The sequence below is a fragment of the Triticum dicoccoides genome, chromosome 7B (assembly GCF_002162155.2).
Source record: "Triticum dicoccoides isolate Atlit2015 ecotype Zavitan chromosome 7B, WEW_v2.0, whole genome shotgun sequence".
In the NCBI taxonomy this organism is placed as follows: Eukaryota; Viridiplantae; Streptophyta; class Magnoliopsida; order Poales; family Poaceae; genus Triticum; species Triticum dicoccoides.
This window is the reverse complement of record NC_041393.1, coordinates 225283166-225300762: the sequence shown is the minus strand read 5'-3', so window position 1 is coordinate 225300762 and position 17597 is coordinate 225283166. Positions and strand designations below refer to the sequence as shown.

Here is a 17597-nt window from a genome sequence, read left to right as displayed (position 1 = left end):
CTGCGCCGCCCCGCCGCCCCTGATAGCGCGCTAGGCCTCGCCGCGCCCAACCCCGGCAGCACCGGCCTCGCCGCGCCTGGCCGCGCCCGCGCCAGGCTAGGCCGCGCTGCGCCCGACCAGCCGCGCCCGGCCACGCCCAGCAGCGCCTAGCCTGGCCTCGCCGCGCCGCGCCATGCTCGTGGCGCTCGACGTGCCGCCCCCGCTGTGGGGTTCGAGATCGCCCGTCGGCCTCCTGCGCGCTGCGAGCTCCCCTACCCTGCTTGCTACGTGTTTCAGGAAATGTCAGGGCGGACATGTGAAAAATGGGTCTGGCTACCGTTGGGCGCATTTGCAGACCCAAATGAAAAAGCGGACACGAACGCGCGGACGGGCGACTCAAACGAATAAAAAACGGATAAAATTGGTGTCGGTTTGGGTCGGAGTTGCTCTAACAGTCGGAAAGCAAATCGTGTTGGATTGCCAGCGATTCAGCGAAGGACGTGAAGTCCACCGCCGATTGAACCACGCTCCAGCACTGTGCGATCTGCGAAGGAAGAAACAGAGTCCACATCTTCCCAAATTAGGCGGGCAGCCGTGCGCGCTTTACTCGCGATTGCACAGGCCCGGAAAGGCGGAAACGTTTTGGCCCGTGCCGAGAAGCGTTCACACGCGCACGCCGACGGGACACGGCGAGGCCGACGTCACCGCGCGCGGCCGCCGCCAGCAACGGCTCAGACAGAGGCCCGCACCTGCCTCTGCCTCAAGGAAGGAAGGCGAACACCGCACGCACGCGGCCTCAAAAAAAGGAGAGCCTCCTGCTAAAAAAGAGAGGAAGGAGATCAATCCAGCGATCTGCTTGCTTCTTCCCCGCCCGCCCGCCCATATCGAGGATTCCATTCCAACCCACCCCCCGTCGCCCGCCCACGCAGCCACCATACCCAGCTCGAAAACGAGAGGATCGAGGGACAGCAAACCCGCAATCCGCAGGCCAAGGCCGGGGAGAGGATCGAATCAAGGAGAGCTCGCGTCGGGGATTGGAGCTCACGCGAACCAACCATGGTACGCCCTCTTCTCGATCAATTGGACGTTCTCGCAAGCTTGGCCTTTCTTCTTTTAGCAAGTTCCGTGATCACCGTCGGACGGCCGGCGGCATACGCATGGCCGGGCGGTGGCGAGGAGAGCAGAAGATTCTCTCGATCGAAGATTGGGGGGCGGCGCTTCGAGCGTCAGGGTAGCGAATATCGCCCGTGCTTTCGCCTCTGGCCCGCCCGCCGTTCTGTGGGCCTTTCTGTCCCGTCTCGCCAATTTCCCCCTTCCGCATTCACCTTTTCACCTGTGCGCTTCCACATGTACGACTACTTGCTGGGCGGTAAAGGTGATTATCCGTTTTCCTTTCGGAAAACAGAACAAAAAAGTCATAGACGCCGCTGGTTTTTAATTTCGGAAACAAAACAATTTTGGACGATTTTGGATTTTGAGAAGGTGAATTTTTAACCTGTGCCGGCAAAATCAACACTGGGCGATCGACCTAAATCTGTGACGTCGGATAAGATTTCTTTCGGCACGGGCAATAATCTTTGATAACCTCGTGCGTTTTAGTCCTCGTGATGTAACAGACGGCTATCGGAGAGGCCACCTTTCCTTTTCTTTGCGACGAAGAAAGAGGAAGAGGCACCCACGAAATGGAGTCCGCGTTCCGTTTCCTTTTCATAGCCGCGTCGGGGGCGTGCACTCCCATGTAAACGCGACGCAAAGACACACATAGATAGCTCCAGCTTTCGGCTGGCCGGCCAACAGCAGCAGCACCTTCAGCCGGCACTGACCTCTTCCCCACTTTATTATTTAGTACAAACACACACCTAGCTACTACATATTCGACGGCAGATGGACACATGAGAGCGGTGGAGGGAAACCATCTCCCAGACCAACTCGATTTCGTTTTCGTTCCCGTTCATCGGCCAACTCGATTGGACCGGACTTTTCTTGGAGCCTCCCCTCCAAGGAAACGAAACCTGAATGCAACAAGCAAGATCCTACATGGGGCGACGGCGACGACGGCGAGCGATCCGCCATGTCTCGGTTTCCACTACCATTCAGTTAGCACCAGAACATCATAATTGGAGCCCATATGTATCTGACTGTATTAGTAACTGACTGGATGCAGGTTGAGTCGGAGGTCGACGCATCGGCGGCAGACACGGCCACGGCCACGGCCAGGGCCTCGGCGGCGGTGCTCACCGCGCCGCTGTCGCTGGAAGGGGGCCTCGCGGCGGAGCTCCAGCCGGCGAACCTCGTGCAGCGGGTGCTCAGCCTCTTCGGGAACGTCAGGCCGGGGGCCGATCTCTCGCACTTCCAGGTAAAAACAAACAAGCACCACTACTGTTCACTCTCGTGTGTGATGTGAGACTCCCATCTCGAGAGCCAAATTTGAATTCACTTGCTACTTTACTTACTCCGAGGTTAGGAGCACCACAGGTACTACCCTGAATCCGGCATAATTCAGGGGGCTGGTACTGTACTATAATAATCACTTAATCAGGGCAGGTTGATTTGCTTATGGGAGATTGGAGTAGGTGGGGTTCAGCTAGGCAGCAAAAACAAGTTCAACGAATTCCCGCGGATTTGAAACAAACCAAATGGGGCCCCAAAGCTTGGACTGTACTCTATATGATTAAACATGGAAGCTTCTCTCATGGTTTAAGAATTAGAGTGATTGAGTCATGTCACTTTATGTGCCAAGATAAGCTTATTAGGGGTTAGTTAGTGGTGTGGAGATCACACCTACTTATGATTTGGTTAGTCCTTTTCCAGGGACACTAAATTGTCGGTTAGCTCCCAGATTAAATTCATGAAAGTCTAATAGGTGCACTTCACAATCTTAATTTTGTAAGAAAAATATCTACACTTTAAATGTGCCACATGTTGTTTTGTTATCTTATTGTTTTATTCGTTGAACACTACTCTTTTGTATCATTTATTCGAAAATTAATATATAAAAATACACAGCATAGTCCTGCTGCTTCCCTAAAAAAAGATATATGTTCACCGTTGCCGCATTACTATTTCACGCAAGATTTTAAGCACACTACTACTTCACTGATGAAATGACTGACGAGCCTGATCATTTCCAGCTGCCTGCTACGTTCAACCTGCCAAAATCGCAGCTCCAGTTGTACGGGGAAATAGTCTACTGCGACGGAGATGACTACCTGAGCAGATGCGGCAAAGGCAAGGACAGCCTCGAGCGCTTCACGGCGGTCGTCGCATGGAGCATCTCGACGACGAGGCCGCCCATCTTCGGTTTCGCGCCCTACAACCCGGTCCTCGGAGAGACGCACCATGTCTCCAGAGGGTCACTCCATGTCCTTCTTGAGCAGGCAACCCAACTTTTCAAAAATTACTCATTTTCTGAAAAACACATAATCTTTTTCAACAACGTGAATGATCATATATGACACTACTTTTCGAAGAAATGGTCATATGACATTAACATTTTCAGGTGTCTCATAAACCCCCAGTCTCCGCGCTTCACGCTACCGATGACGGCGGAAACGTCGAGCTTGTCTGGAGCCAACACCCAGTGCCGAAATTTAATGGTAGGCCACCAGATCAACAAATTCCAAGCTTCAGCATAACGTTGCTATTCAAGCAAGGATTTGCAAACTTATATAAACTCCTGTACCCCTTTCACTTGCTTCACTGAAGGTGCTAGCATAGAGGCAACGGTGCACGGCAAGAGGCAAGTCAGGCTTCCAAAGTTCAACGAGACATACGAGATGGACTGTCCAAACCTGCTCATCAGGCTGCTTCCTGGGCCCTCCGTCGAGTGGTCCGGCACCGTCAGGATCGTCTGCAAGGACTCCGGGCTCGAGGCAGAATTGAGCTACCACAGAAGCAACTCCTTCATGGGAATGGGAGGTGACGGGAGGTGCGTTAAGGGCAAGGTGTTCCATTCATCGAGCCCGCAGGACACCGTCTTCGAGATCGATGGCTACTGGGATAGGACTGTTTCGCTCAAGGATGTTGAGAGTGGGGAGGTCTTGGTTCTCTATGACGCGAACCTCTCCATCGCTAACCTCGTCACACCGGAGGTTAAAGAAGAAGAGGTGAAATTCTAGTAACTCAGAAGAAAATATATTGCATTTTCTTGTTTATTCAAAAAATAAAACAATTCACACTGTCTGTAGTTGTGATCACTGATGATATGGCATGTCAGTACACTTTCAGTTGAGCATAGCTGAAACTTGCAAAGCAGCACAGGGGTAGTACTCATGAATGATGGTGATAATTTGGCAGGGCTTGTCATCTACCGAGTCGGCGGTCGTCTGGAGCGAAGTCAGCGAGGCTATCCTGGCAAAGGACTGGGAGAAGGCTAGCGAGGCGAAGCGGAACGTCGAGGGCAGGGCTAGGAGCCTTGAAAAGGAGAGGAATGAGAAGGGAGAGGTGTGGATGCCCAAGCACTTCTCATTGTCCCAGGACAAGGAGGGGAACTGGGACTGCTGTCCATTAGAGAAATCAGTGCGTCCAGCTCCTATCGTTGTACCTTCTCCTTCTTCATGACACTGCATTACATGTAATAACAATGTTAAATCATATAATCAAGCTGACCATTCTTTTTTACATAATCTTTTTTGGATTGTTGGATTTCCATTGATTCTTCGGAGGATATATCCTTATGATTTCTTTCCCTATAAGAGCCCTTCGGATCATAGAATTGTGGTTGCTGGATTTTGGCCTGGCCAGCAATCCTGTGACCGCTATTCCATAGGAAATACAGTATGGCATGAGCTCAAATCTCATTCATTCTTTCATATGAGACGTCCAATACATTTTGTCTGTGTCTCTTTCTACTCTCCCCATTTCTCTGAAATTCCTGTGTTATTTTCCAGTGATCCATTCGTAGGCATCATTGCAAAAATTCTTGTGCTTCAAGTCATGTACGAATCTACTCCCTCCGTTCCTAAATATTTGTCTTTCTAGAGATTTCAACAAGTGACCACATATGGAGCAAAATGAGTGAATCTACACTCTAAAATAAGTCTACATACATTCGTATGTTGTGTCCATTTGAAATGCCTAGAAAGACAAATATTTGGGAACGGAGGGAGTATAAGTCATGACATTCCAGTTATGCATTATTTTCTATTTCTCACATTTTCAGTTTTCTGCTATCCAAAGAGTCCCTTAGTTGCTTCTTTTTCTTCTTTTCTTATTCTCAGATTTCTTGGGATGAGAAATTTCTCTCGAGAATTAGATAGGGCTATTCAATTCAAACTATCTTAACACTACAGAAAAGGAGAAGATTTATCACCCGACAGTGCTATAAAGTTCCTATAAGCTATGAATCGTAAAAACAGAGCATACTTTTCCTTATTAATAATGGAATTAATGAGTATACAATTTGTACTAGTAGATTTCATTGTTGGCCTGCATGAAAGAAGCCAATATTTACATCTCCCCCTATTTGCACCACCAGTACCATCTAGTTACTGAATACAGGAGGGTTTCAAGTTGCAACTACTGTGAATCTGTCAGAAACTCCTACAAGATCTATGCTTGGATGTACTCTGCTTCGAGCCTCTTCTTCCTTCCACGCCTAAGATCATCCGATCCCTCACGTATTCGAAAGCTCGAAGGCCGGCTCGACATGAAACACTGGCTGGCCTTTCATGGAGAATGATCATTTAAGGAACAAGAGCGCTGCGGGTAGCAGAAACCATAGCTGACCGTATCGCGTGCTCGCCGCCGACTGGATCATCCCCGGCTGGTAGGCGCTTCTCACGCCATTGTCGTCGCCCGTCAGGGGCGGCTGGAAGGCACTTCCGACGCCATTGCTGCTAGCCAAGGGTGTCTCGTAGGTGCTTCCGATGCCATTGGTGCCAGTCGGAGGTGTCTGGTAGGCACTTCCGACGCCATTGTTGCCTGTTGGAGGTGGCTGGTAGGCACTGCCAGCACCATTGTTACCTGCAGGGGTTGGCTGGTAGATGCTTCCAGCACCGCTGTTGCCTGTCGTGGGCGGCACGTAGGCGCTTCCACCACCATTGTTGTCAGCAGGAGGAGCACTGTTAGCATCAGCAGGCATGTTCAACCTGTAGTGTAACCATGGGTTATCCATCAAATTCCCAGTATTTCAAAGCACAAAATTTCAGCTGTACATATCATGTTGAAGTTTGGCTCGTTCGAACTACCGAGTTCATTCAGAAGCACATTTCATGTCGAAGTGATTGATTACCCGGCTGGAGGGAGGCAGAAAGCGATGGTGTAGTCGACGGCGTTGCAGGTGAAGAGGCTGCTACCGTCGTCGTAGGCGTAGCTGTAGGCCCGCGGGCACGCCGACTTGAAGACGGAGGAGTAGGCTGTCGGGCTGCACGTGTCCGGCGTCGCGTAGGCGCCGCTGCAGCAGTACTTGTCCTGCGTGAACGCCTCGCACGCGCTCTGGCATGCCACTGCGCCGCCACCATTGCCGCCGGCCACCTGCAGCTCCTTGGGACATGCTGCAACAACATGGTTGTTTACGTGTCAGAGCATACACTTGTACAACATGGATGCATAGCTACTTCATAATGATGCTACGTGCCACGTACAGAGGTTGAGGTCGGCGGCGCAGCCGGTGGCATTGCAGCTGCCCTGCCGCGCCCGCGGGACGGCGACGACGGGCAGGTTGTACCCGTCGACGAGGCTCACGTCATAGAAGTCCTGGTCGGCGGGGCCGCCCTTCCCCAGCGTGATCTCGAAGAGCGTCGCTGGCGGCTTCCCGCCCGTGCCGCCGCACTCCATGTGTCCACCACCGCAGTCGCCGGTCTGGCACGCGACCGCGCCGGCGGCCGCGCCTGAGCCGTCGGTGCTGAAGTTGCACCCCGTGCGCGCCCATATCCGGCCGGACCAACCAGCCGGCGCCGGGATCCGCACGGTCTGCCCCGGGTCGAGCCTGAACCCCGTCGTGGGCAGCTGCGGCGTGCCCGCGCCGGCCATCGTCCCCGGCCAGATGGTGTGGGTGCAGTAGTTGGATATGGTGAAGCTGCAGCTCGCCGTCGAGACGCTGCACCACTGGGCAGCTAGTACCAACAGAACAAGGAGCAAGCATGGCGCGCCGTGATTTCTCGGTGCCTCCATGGTCTTGAGATCTTCTTGATTTCCTTGTCACTTGTTGCATGCAATCCTGTTCGTCATCAAATATATAATGGCGTGCAGGGTTCAAAAATGGAGTTAGTTGCTTGGTGAGATTGCTTTAGCATTTCCCATGGATGGGGTGGCCTCAGAGAGAAGAAATACCTTATGTAAGAATCCAAGTGACACGCACAAGTGAAAATGCTGCTAGGAGCCTATAAAACAACACTCGTAGGTGTGTATGCCTTAATTTCACACAAGGTAACTTATTTTTCAGTCTAAACCAATCCTCATTTTACACATATAATGATCACTAGAGCATTGAGTCAGTGTCCTGTACATGTATGTCCCGTGCTCTATCTACCCACTTCCACGAGGCATCAGGTTATGATATGACCATTCCAGTCCACATTGACCAATCTCAAATAAAATAAATTTTTGAAGGGGATCATTCTCAAACTAGAGCATTCAACTATCCCATTTTGGCGCAACTCTATGGTGTTCTCTGACATTGCTTTCAGGGGGATGTAAACTGCAAACTTGGCTTTGCGGCAGTAAGAAGTACCACAAGAGAGCAACGAAGGCATCAATTTCTCACATCCATGGTACAGATTCTACTTAGTATAACTAAATCATTTCATCAACATAAATGATATCTTAGGTATTTAAAGAGATGCCAGGTGCTACCCTTGCAGATCCAAAGAACAAAAATGCCGTCTTACCCATCAGTTCAGATAAAGCATAGCTTCCAAGTGGGTGTTACAACAAGAATAACCATCCATGCACAACTACTTTATGCTTCAAATAACCTATGCTGCAGCCTATCAGCATTTGTGTCACAAACTCATGATGCAAATAGTAGATCCTTGAAAGTACCAGTTCGTTTTTTTCGATAAAAGACATTTCATTGAATAGATATATCGAGGTGATACAATCGCATCGAAAGAAAGCCCGGCCTCTGCATAGCTAGATGCACACAGCCAAAAAAGTACAAAGTACCCTAAAAGCAAAAAATAATTTGATACAATGCCAATCAAATAAAACATGTCCAGCCTAAGGAGTGGCAGATCCTATCCGTAGGTCACACCGCCATCTATGGGGGTAGAAAACTTCCTTGGCCGAACGCTCCAGCCGTATAGACGCCATCATAAAAAGGCCCCTGTCCTCCGGACTCTGCAGGATAGACCAAGTACGGAGCCATCGTGTACACACATGAATAACCTGCATAGGAGATGAGACACATTTGTTATTAAAAATCACATCATTCCTGGTAAGCCACAGTGCCCAGCATAAGGCCGCCGCTCCCACAAGAATATGTGCAGAAAATTGTTTATCAATACCCGGCAACCAGTTGCCGAACATGTTTCGTGCACTACATGGTGGGTATAGATTCGAAACTACTTGAACTATGACCCAAACTGCCCGAGTGAACTTGCACTCAAAAAACAAGTGTTTAATAGACTCGTCATGTTGGCAAAAGACACATGTCTTGGAACCATGCCAGTTTCGTCGTGCCAGATTATCTCTAGTTAGGATGACTCCTCTGTTAAGAATACAGAGGAAAATCTTCACTCTTAGAGGGATTTTGAGCTTCCACAATTTCCTGTTATCATGTGGAACATCACAATGAACCATTGCATCATACATGGATTTGACTGAAAATTTGCCATTCTGATGCAAGTTCCATCAAAAAATGTCTGGCTCACCTGACAGTTGAATGTCCTCCAGGCGAGTGAGTAATTCATTCTGTGCTGCCAGACGAAGGCCAAAAAGGTCCCTACGAGAAAAAATATCAAGGTTTTCTTGTCCTAAAACTTGTTTGATCGTGATGAATTTATGTCTAACAATCCTGTACAAGCTTGGATATTGCACCTTTAGTGGGTTGTTCCCTAGCCAGATGTCTTCCCAGAATTGAACCTGAGAACCGTCCCTAACTGAGAAGGTCCCAAATTGGAAAAAGAATTCCTTGGCCTTCATCACACCACTCCAGAAATGCGAATCCCCAAGTTTCCAATGAACTTGAGAAATGGCATTGGATCCCACATACTTGTTGTGAATGATTTCCTGCCATACTCCATTCTCAGTGAGTAGTTTGTAAACCCACTTGCTGAGAAGAGCAATGTTTTTAATCTCAAGGTCTTGGATTCCCAGCCCCCCTTGACTTTTAGGTCTGCATAATACGCTCCACCTAGCCAGTCGATATTTCTTGGATTCGTTATCACATTGCCAAAAAAAATCTGGATCTAAAGTAGTCTAGTCGCTGGAGAACCCCTTTCGGTAGGTGGGAGAATGACAACATATATAAAACCATGTTGCTTAGGACTAAATTGATCAAGATCAATCGTCCCCCGTAAGACAAGAGTTTGGCCTTCCAACTGGCTAAGCGTTTCTCAAGTCTCTCTTCCACATGCTTCCACTCAGCGATAGTTAAGCGCCGATGGTGTATGGGAATACCCAGATATCGAATCGGAAACTGCCCGAGCTGGCATCCAAAAATCTTAGCATACTCAGGTGCTGATTCTGCAGCATCGCCAAAGCAAAAAAGTTCGCTCTTATGAAAATTAATTTTGAGACCAGAAAGTTCCTCAAAAGCACATAAGAGCAACTTGAGATTGCTTGCCTTATCTAGATCATGATTCATGAATAGAATAGTGTCATCCGCATATTGTAGACTAGATAGACCATCTTCTACCAAGTGTGGAATGACACCACTAATTTGACCATCCAACTTAGCCCGCTCAACAAGGGTAGCTAGCATGTCGGCCACAATGTTAAACAAAATAGGAGAAGCGGGGTCCCCTTAGCGAAGCCCCTTCCTTATCTGAAAATAGTTGCCAACGTCATCATTAACTTTTATGGCCACACTGCCTCCAGAGACAAAGTTCTCTACCCAACGACACCATTTTTGTGAAAACCCCTTCATGCGCAAAGTTTGCAACAAAAAGGACCACTTAACCTTATCGTAGGCTTTTTCAAAATCTATTTTAAGAATGACACCATTCAACTTTTTTCGGTGAAGCTCATGTACAGTTTCGTGCAAGATGGCCACTCCATCTAATATGTTGCGGCCTTGCATAAATGTTGTTTGAGTGGGTTTTACGACATGGTCAGCCACCCCGTTCAACCGATTAGTTGCGACCTTCGTAAAGATTTTAAAACTTACATTCAAAAGGAAAATCGGTCGTTATTGTTGAATACGACTAGCCTCCTTAATCTTAGGCAAAAGGATAATTTCCCCAAAGTTTAAACAAGAAATGTCAAGGTCTTCAGCATGCAGTTGGTTAAATAAATGAACCAAGTCTGCCTTAATGACGTCCCAAAAACATTGAAAGAACTCTGCGGGAAAGCCATCCGGACCCGGAGCCTTGTTGTGTTCCATTTGAAACACCACAGTTCGAATTTCTTCCTCAGAGAACGGGGAGGTTAGGAATTCATTTTCTGCTTCCGTGACTTGAGGAATGTCATGAGTAATGGATTCATCCAATTGAAAATTTGATTCGGCTGAAGGTCCAAAAAGCTCTTTGTAATACTTAGTAATAAAAGTTCTAAGAGGTACGTCCCCCTCAATTCGGCCTTCCACCTGGTCAAGGGCGAATATGCATATTTCAGTAAGTGCAAAATTTATGATTCACATGTAGATGACGGGTAAGTAGCAAAAAACTACAACAATTGCGGTTAGGGTTCCGAAAAATTACCTGCTTATCTTTTTTCCCGTTGGTACATATGGTTTTGTCTAGTTTTTTCGCAGAAAACACTAGTGATCGGTTGGGCTCAAATTGAACCTGATTATAACATGGGTGGCTAGCGTCAGGGCCAAATGTTACATTTGACCCTTAATAGACAGAGTGCGTGTTGACCATTCATTAAGTTAGAAGTAGCAACATAGCCACAAAGGAAATTGCTGTCATTTTTAAATACAAACAGTGATTAGCTGGGCACAACAGGTACACTGCTGAGTGATGATTAACATGCAAGAAGTTGAAAGAAAACTAACTTGGATGAATCATGGATGGATCTTGCCGGGTAGGGCCACATGGATAATAAGATCAGGTTGTGTTATATCCAGTAATATTTATGTACCGACTTCCAATGAGTAACAGGTAGCAAGGTCTTTTCCGAATGTCCCCATCAAAATAGAAGACCTTCTTCATTGTTATCAACCCAAACTTGAAACTTATATTCATGGTTTGTCTGCAATGTGACCTCAGTAATGGAGTCTTTGTTTATGGAAAAGCCAAACTTTTGTAGTACATGTGTTCATGCAAAGCAAGGATTTACCGCGGGAAATAATATCAAAACATAATTTGCCAGAGATAGTATGTTATCAAAAGGAAAGAAATAGTAATACAAAACTTATTTGGTATACAACGATTAAGAGATGGCGTGTTATTGGAAGGACATGAATATATACAAAGAGTTTATTTGTTATTCAAAAATGTGATGTGCTAATATATAATAGATGATTTATGAACCAGGTATGCGCATTTTTTGTCATGCAGATATTATGGCGTTGTGAACGGAAATGTAGCAACAATTTGTTTGTGAATACAAGCGTTTTTAAAAGAACAGTACTTGCCTAATATAGCAAGAATTTCATGTTTGTCATCATGTATGGCACCTTTCATCCATATGTAGCAATACTATACATGCACCAAAGAAGCGCGCGCCGCGCCCGTGACCAATTTCGTCTGTATTTTACTGAAATAAGTAGGAAAACAACATATGTTGTTTTGTTATTTTTGTTGTTCCGGTTTATTCGAATGTATTGTTCTGGGTTACAATTTAGGTATTGTGCACTTTAAAGTTTGGGTGGACTAATGTTTTTGGTTTATTTGGGTGTTGTTCCGTTTCTCTAGGTTTACTATTCCTGGTCGAGGGAGGAGGAGTCTTAGTATTTTTAGGTTCTTTTGGCATTTCTTTTGGATTACTGGTCGCATGAATGCGTAGTGTTGACTTACTGTTTTTGTTGTTCCAGTTTATTCGGGTGTATTGCTCTGGGCTATAATTCGGTAATTATTTTGGTTTATAGTCTGGATGGGTTAATGGTTTCTGTTTGCTGTTTCGGTTTATCTGGGTTGTTGTTTCGTTTAGCAGTTTTGGATTTACTCGGATACTGTTTCGGGCAATTGTTGGGATACTGTTTCGGGCAATTGTTGGTGCACTATTACCGATGGCGTGATGTAAAAATGGACATTAATTTGTTGGGAACTTATTTTTCCAATGGGTTAATGTTCGCACAGTATACTATTCTAGATTATTGTTTGTGCCTCGGTAGCAACAACACCGGAAAGGATCAGGAAACGATTGAGGCCGTTGCGCATCGGTATTGCTGGTGGAGCGAAATTATTGTTTTCTAAAAACACCGCTCTCCGGCCAATTGTTGGTGCACTTTACACATCATATATGAAAATATGCCATGCCTATTCATTTTCTGTACCTATTCCATGTGTCATCATATCATGTTTTTTCACCCAAATGTTGTTCTTTTGTAACAGATGTCCAAAAGAAAGAGGGTGATTGCAGATCCTAAAGGAGTTCCAACAAAGTATTTGAAAAAGGCATTTATACCTGATAAATCAGATAGCACTCCAGTTCTAGTGGCCACATCACCAGCCCCAAAAAACACAGTCCCAACTCTAGCACAATACCCCTACTCCACAAGGATCTCACAACAATACTGCGCACTGCATTGCTCTTGTCAGTACCTCTTACCCTTTATCACCACACTTACACTCATTGCTGTTTGATTATGTAGCATCACTGTGCATGTAGCTTCCTTATCCTCAGTTTGCTCGAAATTATAAGATTTATATTTACTCTTACATAAATGTAGAATAAAATCAGTGGTTATGAAGTTCTGGATTGCTCTTCTAAGTACCAATTACTTAGTTGCTCAATTGGATGTATTTAGAAGTAAAATAGTGCTAGATATATCCATTTTAGCGACAAGTAATTCTGACGGAGGTAGTATTACTGTACTTAAATTGAGAGATAGTTGATTGTCTAGCATCACTCTGCATCTTATCTGTCATACCCTCCATTCTCTATCAATTATTAGATCTACAGTTACTCTTACCAAAATGTTTAATAAGGCCAATCCTACTGTACAAGTTGAGGTCTGCATTCCTCTTCAGTACCTTTTGCCTTGTAATGTTGTACTTAATTGATAGCTATTTTATTATGCATCATCACTCTGCATCTGAGCTTCATTATCGTCTATTTCTTCCAATATCATTAGATTTATATTTACTCTTTACAAAATATAAAATAAAGGCAACACTTATGAAGAAGTTTCTTTGGGAAATTTCTTGAATTATCCTTCCATCGACATGAAGAAGGGCTTTGTAGAGCCCACATTAACTTGTAAGGTAAGTCTATCCTTCTCAAGCCTTCAAGCTTTGTTCTAGTATAGATTTGGATATGTATCATTTCCTCCACTGTTGTTTACTTTGGTGTTTGCATCAGATTGCATGTTCGCAACAACTGCCAGTTTCGAATAGTAGTTGTAAAAACATGTTCATTATTCATACCATCCACATTAATTCGAACAAATCCAATGATTTTCTTTAGCCCTGCATGTATGCCTGTGTTCTAGATCTCTAATCTAGTGGTGTGGTCAAGCTTCCTAGGCTTGCATCATCTCATTTCCTGCTTTGTCTTAACTAATTTTGCCGATGATACGGACAATGGCATATTATGTTAATACTATTTTAAATTGTATCCTTGATTTTGTCAATATAAAATGGTATGAAATTAGCAGCACAACGACCATCATTGCTTATATATTGTGAAATCCGTTATCTGTCTCCTTGTTTATCTTTCAGAGTAATATCTCTAACGCCAGGCAAAACTGTAGGGAAGATAGTGAGCCAAACCCATTGCTGGTACCTATCACTTATATTGCAGCAAAGAAGGAAAACCATCTTGAAGAGAGAGAGACGACCCCAAGGTCATGTCTTGATGGAGACAGTGAGTTCAAACTACTCACCAGTAGCTGTGACATAATCTCGGTGAAGTTGCTCGCTGAATCAGTTTGACTTCTTCAGCCTCAACTTCAAGCGGAAAGACTTGGTTCAGCTTCTCCGACTTGAAGTCCATTCTCTAACGAAGGTCACAAAGGACATCCATGCGTGCTTTATTGCTAAGAAGCTAGAGCTGGAGGATTTAATGTTCAGAAAAACTGAGGTCTCATCATCTTGTTCAGCTGCTTGCGCTGCAGCTACGGGACAGGGCTAACGTTTCTTGACTGTGTTGATGTGTTGTCGGTTTTGTATATTATTTATTGGCGCATTTATTTGCACTGGTGGCAATCTTTGATGCCCAGTGTATGTAATATGTGGTCTAGTTGCGCTTTATTATCACTTGTGGCGAACTTTGATGCCGTGTGAATGTAATATGCCGTAATTTTCTTATCGTATAGTTTAGGTTTTTTCTTAGTTACTATGCTGTAATTTAGGTCGAAAGCTTCAATGGAGCTCAACGGCCCAATACGTTACCGGTCCGTCAGCGGTATATAAAAAGAAATTACGCTACGCAAACGGACCGGCCCATAACTCGCTAATCATATTGGGCCATTAGGAGGCCTAAATGTAAAGTGGTTTCGGGCCTTTAATAGGCCGAGTAAACCACGGGCCTTAGTTGGGACAGAAAATACCATGGACTTTTAACAGGCTTAAAGTAGATTGGGCTTGAATTGTGCCGAACAATTCACGGGCCGACAGTAGGCCAAAATATACCTCAGACACATGATTGGCTCAATTATATAATGGCCGTTGACATGCCAAAGTTTATCTTGGGCCTTGGTTGGCTTAATCACATTATGGGTTGTAAGCGGGACGGATACAAAGTGGGCCCTGTAGATAAACTGCAAAAAAATTATATGAGTTTGTCTGTTAAAAAACATATCATTTTTGCAGTTCCATGTAGCCCAACGTAATGCGCATACTCCTATCCGAATATGTCTCGCAGTATTTGGCTCTACTCCATTTAGCCACGTCCTAAATAACATGTGAATACTATTTGGAGGGGTCATATTAAAGACTATATGAATTGAACGCCATAATAATTTGGCCAGCTGACAATCGAGAAAGAGGTTTTTAATAGTTTCATCTGGATTACAAAAGCAACATCATTGACTACCCTCCCAGTTACACTTTGCCAAGTTATCCTTAGTCAGAATCATCTCCTTGTGAACAAACCACATGAAGACTTTGATTCTTAATGGCAATTTGATCTTCCAAATATGTATTGATTTCGGAATCGGACCAGAGTCAATTAGTTCTACATACATAGATTTCACTGAGAAGATTCCGTTCATAGTTAATCTCTAGTGAATACTATCAGGCTCATCAGAGAGGTAAACATCCATCAACCTTCACACCAGATGTAGCCATGCGTCCCATCGAAGACCAGATACAAGGTCAACAAGTATTTATCACGTAAAATTTGTACCTACGTGCCTTCGGTCTCAACAAAAAGTCTGTACAACCATTTACCGAGCAGACATCTATTCTTTACCTCTAAATTCTCAATTCCGAGACCACCCTTGTACTTCGGCCTACAAATGATATCCTATTTAGTAAGCATGTATTTCCTCTTTATTTCATCGCACTGCCAAAAGAATCTTGATTGATAGAAGCCTAACATTTTTCATACCCCTACATGTACTTCAAAAGAAGACAGAAGGAACATCGGCATACTCGTGAGCACTCAGTTTATTAGTACCAGCCGATCTCGGTATACATAAGCTTACCCTACCAGCAGCTTAGTTTTTTTTCAAATCCATCTTCAATACACTTCCACTCCTTGTTTGCAAGCTTGAGAGGGTGAATTGGCATGCCTAGATAACTAAAGGCAGGGTACCAAGTTCACATCCGAACAATCGTTTATAAGCATTTTGTTCATATTTGACTCTTCCAAAACAGAACAATTCACTTTTGTTAAAATCAATCTTTCTGACGCTGTTGTAATTGTTCAGCATCCGTAAAAACCCTCTTTTCTCTCTATCAATACAAAGACACGCGATTCTCGCGCGTGTTCTTGAAAAAGATGTCTGGAATTCCATTTGGGTGGCTGGGTGCTGCTTTTTTTCATCTTGTTTCTCTTTGAAAGATTAGGCCTTCTCTGTGTGTGCGTGTGTTCCCCTGTTCGTTGTGTGTTTTGTCGGCAATTCGCCAATTAGCATGTGTTTCCATGTCCGTACCTACCTTCCTGCTGAATACTAGTATATCAATCTCCGATCAACATCACGTCGGATTGGGTTCTCCTCTGCCTTTTGAGATTCCCTCTGCACTTTCTCATCTGAAAACGTCAGTAATTTGAGATTGGGTGTTTTATCTTTCAGATACAAGTCGAGTGGTGTTTTTGTTAATATAATAACCCTTACGGTTATTAGGGGAATCTCCGCTCCCGTGCGGTTCCACGATACTAACAACCGGCATGTCGGTTGCAGCCTGGAATGATGCCTCTTGAACCATCGCGTCCCTATGAGGCGGCGGTTCCCATTGTATAAATAGCATGTCAATCATCAATAAAGGACACCGATTCAATCATTTGTTGGATTCTCTTGTTCCTTTACAATTGATTTTTCACACGTTGTCAGCTCGATAGTTTCTGCCCAGAGCAGAAGAGAAAGGGAGAAGTTCACTTGCCGACGGTGAGAATGCCCGGCCTTGTCAACTTCTTCCTCCGCCTCATCCATGAGGACGGCCGCCTCCGCTGATTCGGACGCCGTGGCGCTGGACAAGGCCCACGATGCCGCTGGACGCGGCCCTCGACGTGGTCTCTGTGCCCCTGGACACGGCCGTCGCGCCGCTGCTCCCGGTGACCACGCCCCAACGGTGGCTGGCCCCAGCGCGCCTCCAGCACGCGCAGGACTCGGGATCCCTAACCCCGTGCTCGCGGTTCCAATGCGGATTCCGCCTCCGTCTCCAGTGCCGGCTGACGAGCCCGGCTTCTTCATCTTCATGCCGTTCCACACCGTGCCGAAGGCGGTCGCGCAGCCTGGAGACGCGGGCGCCGGCCCCAATCGCAGCGCCACCGAGCCTCAGCGTGCCTCCACGCTCGACGAAGCCGAGGCTGCTCCACTGCCGTCTCCGACCCCCGCGGTTGTTGAGATGGAGGGCGACGCCCTTGCCTACGCCTCCGTCTCGCCGCCGCTTTACACCCTTCAGCTTCACGGCATCGTGCCCTCCATCGAGCAGCCGCGCCGCACGCACGGGACTTGGAGCCCGGCCGCCCGAACGACGCATTCAACGGTGTCACGCCGGGCACCCTGCTCCCTGGAGGATCCTCGGACAAGGACGAGCGCGGAAGGAGTGCCTCTCGCTGCCGGTGAACGCCACTGCTACGACACGCGTGGAGGTGGTGCCGGCCGGTGATCACCGGAGACGTGTGGGGGCGCGACAGCCAAGACCACTGTCGGCGGCGCCGCTGCAAGGAGTGGATCGGGTTTGGTTGGGATCGATCAATCCCCAACCCTAACCGACTCCTTTACTCGGTGCGCTCGGCTG

General features: G+C 46.4%; 2 protein-coding genes across 4 annotated transcripts; one reads left to right on the top strand and one right to left on the bottom strand.

Annotated features, from left to right (window-relative positions):
• The first annotated feature begins 620 nt into the window (after positions 1-620).
• LOC119337862 (oxysterol-binding protein-related protein 4C-like) lies at positions 621-4601 on the top strand. Of its 3 annotated transcripts, none has more exons than XM_037610092.1 (6): positions 621-1038; positions 2144-2335; positions 3111-3356; positions 3479-3575; positions 3685-4085; positions 4276-4601. In XM_037610092.1, exons 1-6 carry the CDS (start codon positions 1036-1038, stop codon positions 4537-4539), a joined length of 1203 nt encoding a protein of 400 aa, XP_037465989.1. In that variant the 5' UTR covers positions 621-1035; the 3' UTR covers positions 4540-4601. The 3 variants fall into 3 exon arrangements, with proteins under 3 accessions (XP_037465989.1, XP_037465987.1, XP_037465988.1); XM_037610090.1 differs by lacking the exon at positions 621-1038 and adding an exon at positions 1712-2058; XM_037610091.1 differs by lacking the exon at positions 621-1038 and adding an exon at positions 1714-2052.
• Positions 4602-5320: 719 nt separating this feature from the next.
• Positions 5321-7101, bottom strand: LOC119340113 (thaumatin-like protein 1b). Its single transcript, XM_037612018.1, has 3 exons — positions 6564-7101; positions 6212-6473; positions 5321-6068 (listed from the first exon to the last, which is right to left on the bottom strand). Exons 1-3 carry the CDS (start codon positions 7090-7092, stop codon positions 5660-5662), a joined length of 1200 nt encoding a protein of 399 aa, XP_037467915.1. The 5' UTR covers positions 7093-7101; the 3' UTR covers positions 5321-5659.
• Positions 7102-17597: the final 10496 nt, after the last annotated feature.

What these genes read in the sequence shown, in the direction of transcription:
- LOC119337862 (XM_037610090.1), top strand. Translation starts at nt 1,996, where the DNA reads ATGCAACAAGCAAGATCCTACATGGGGCGACGGCGACGACGGCGAGCG. An exon ending in GAGCGATCCGCCATGTCTCG is followed by an intron (nt 2,059 to 2,143) that starts GTTTCCACTACC and finishes GACTGGATGCAG; the next exon opens with GTTGAGTCGGAGGTCGACGC. An exon ending in CCCAGTGCCGAAATTTAATG is followed by an intron (nt 3,576 to 3,684) that starts GTAGGCCACCAG and finishes GCTTCACTGAAG; the next exon opens with GTGCTAGCATAGAGGCAACG.
- LOC119340113 (XM_037612018.1), bottom strand. Translation starts at nt 7,092, where the DNA reads ATGGAGGCACCGAGAAATCACGGCGCGCCATGCTTGCTCCTTGTTCTG. An exon ending in CGCCGCCGACCTCAACCTCT is followed by an intron (nt 6,474 to 6,563) that starts GTACGTGGCACG and finishes ATGTTGTTGCAG; the next exon opens with CATGTCCCAAGGAGCTGCAG. An exon ending in TTCTGCCTCCCTCCAGCCGG is followed by an intron (nt 6,069 to 6,211) that starts GTAATCAATCAC and finishes GTTACACTACAG; the next exon opens with GTTGAACATGCCTGCTGATG.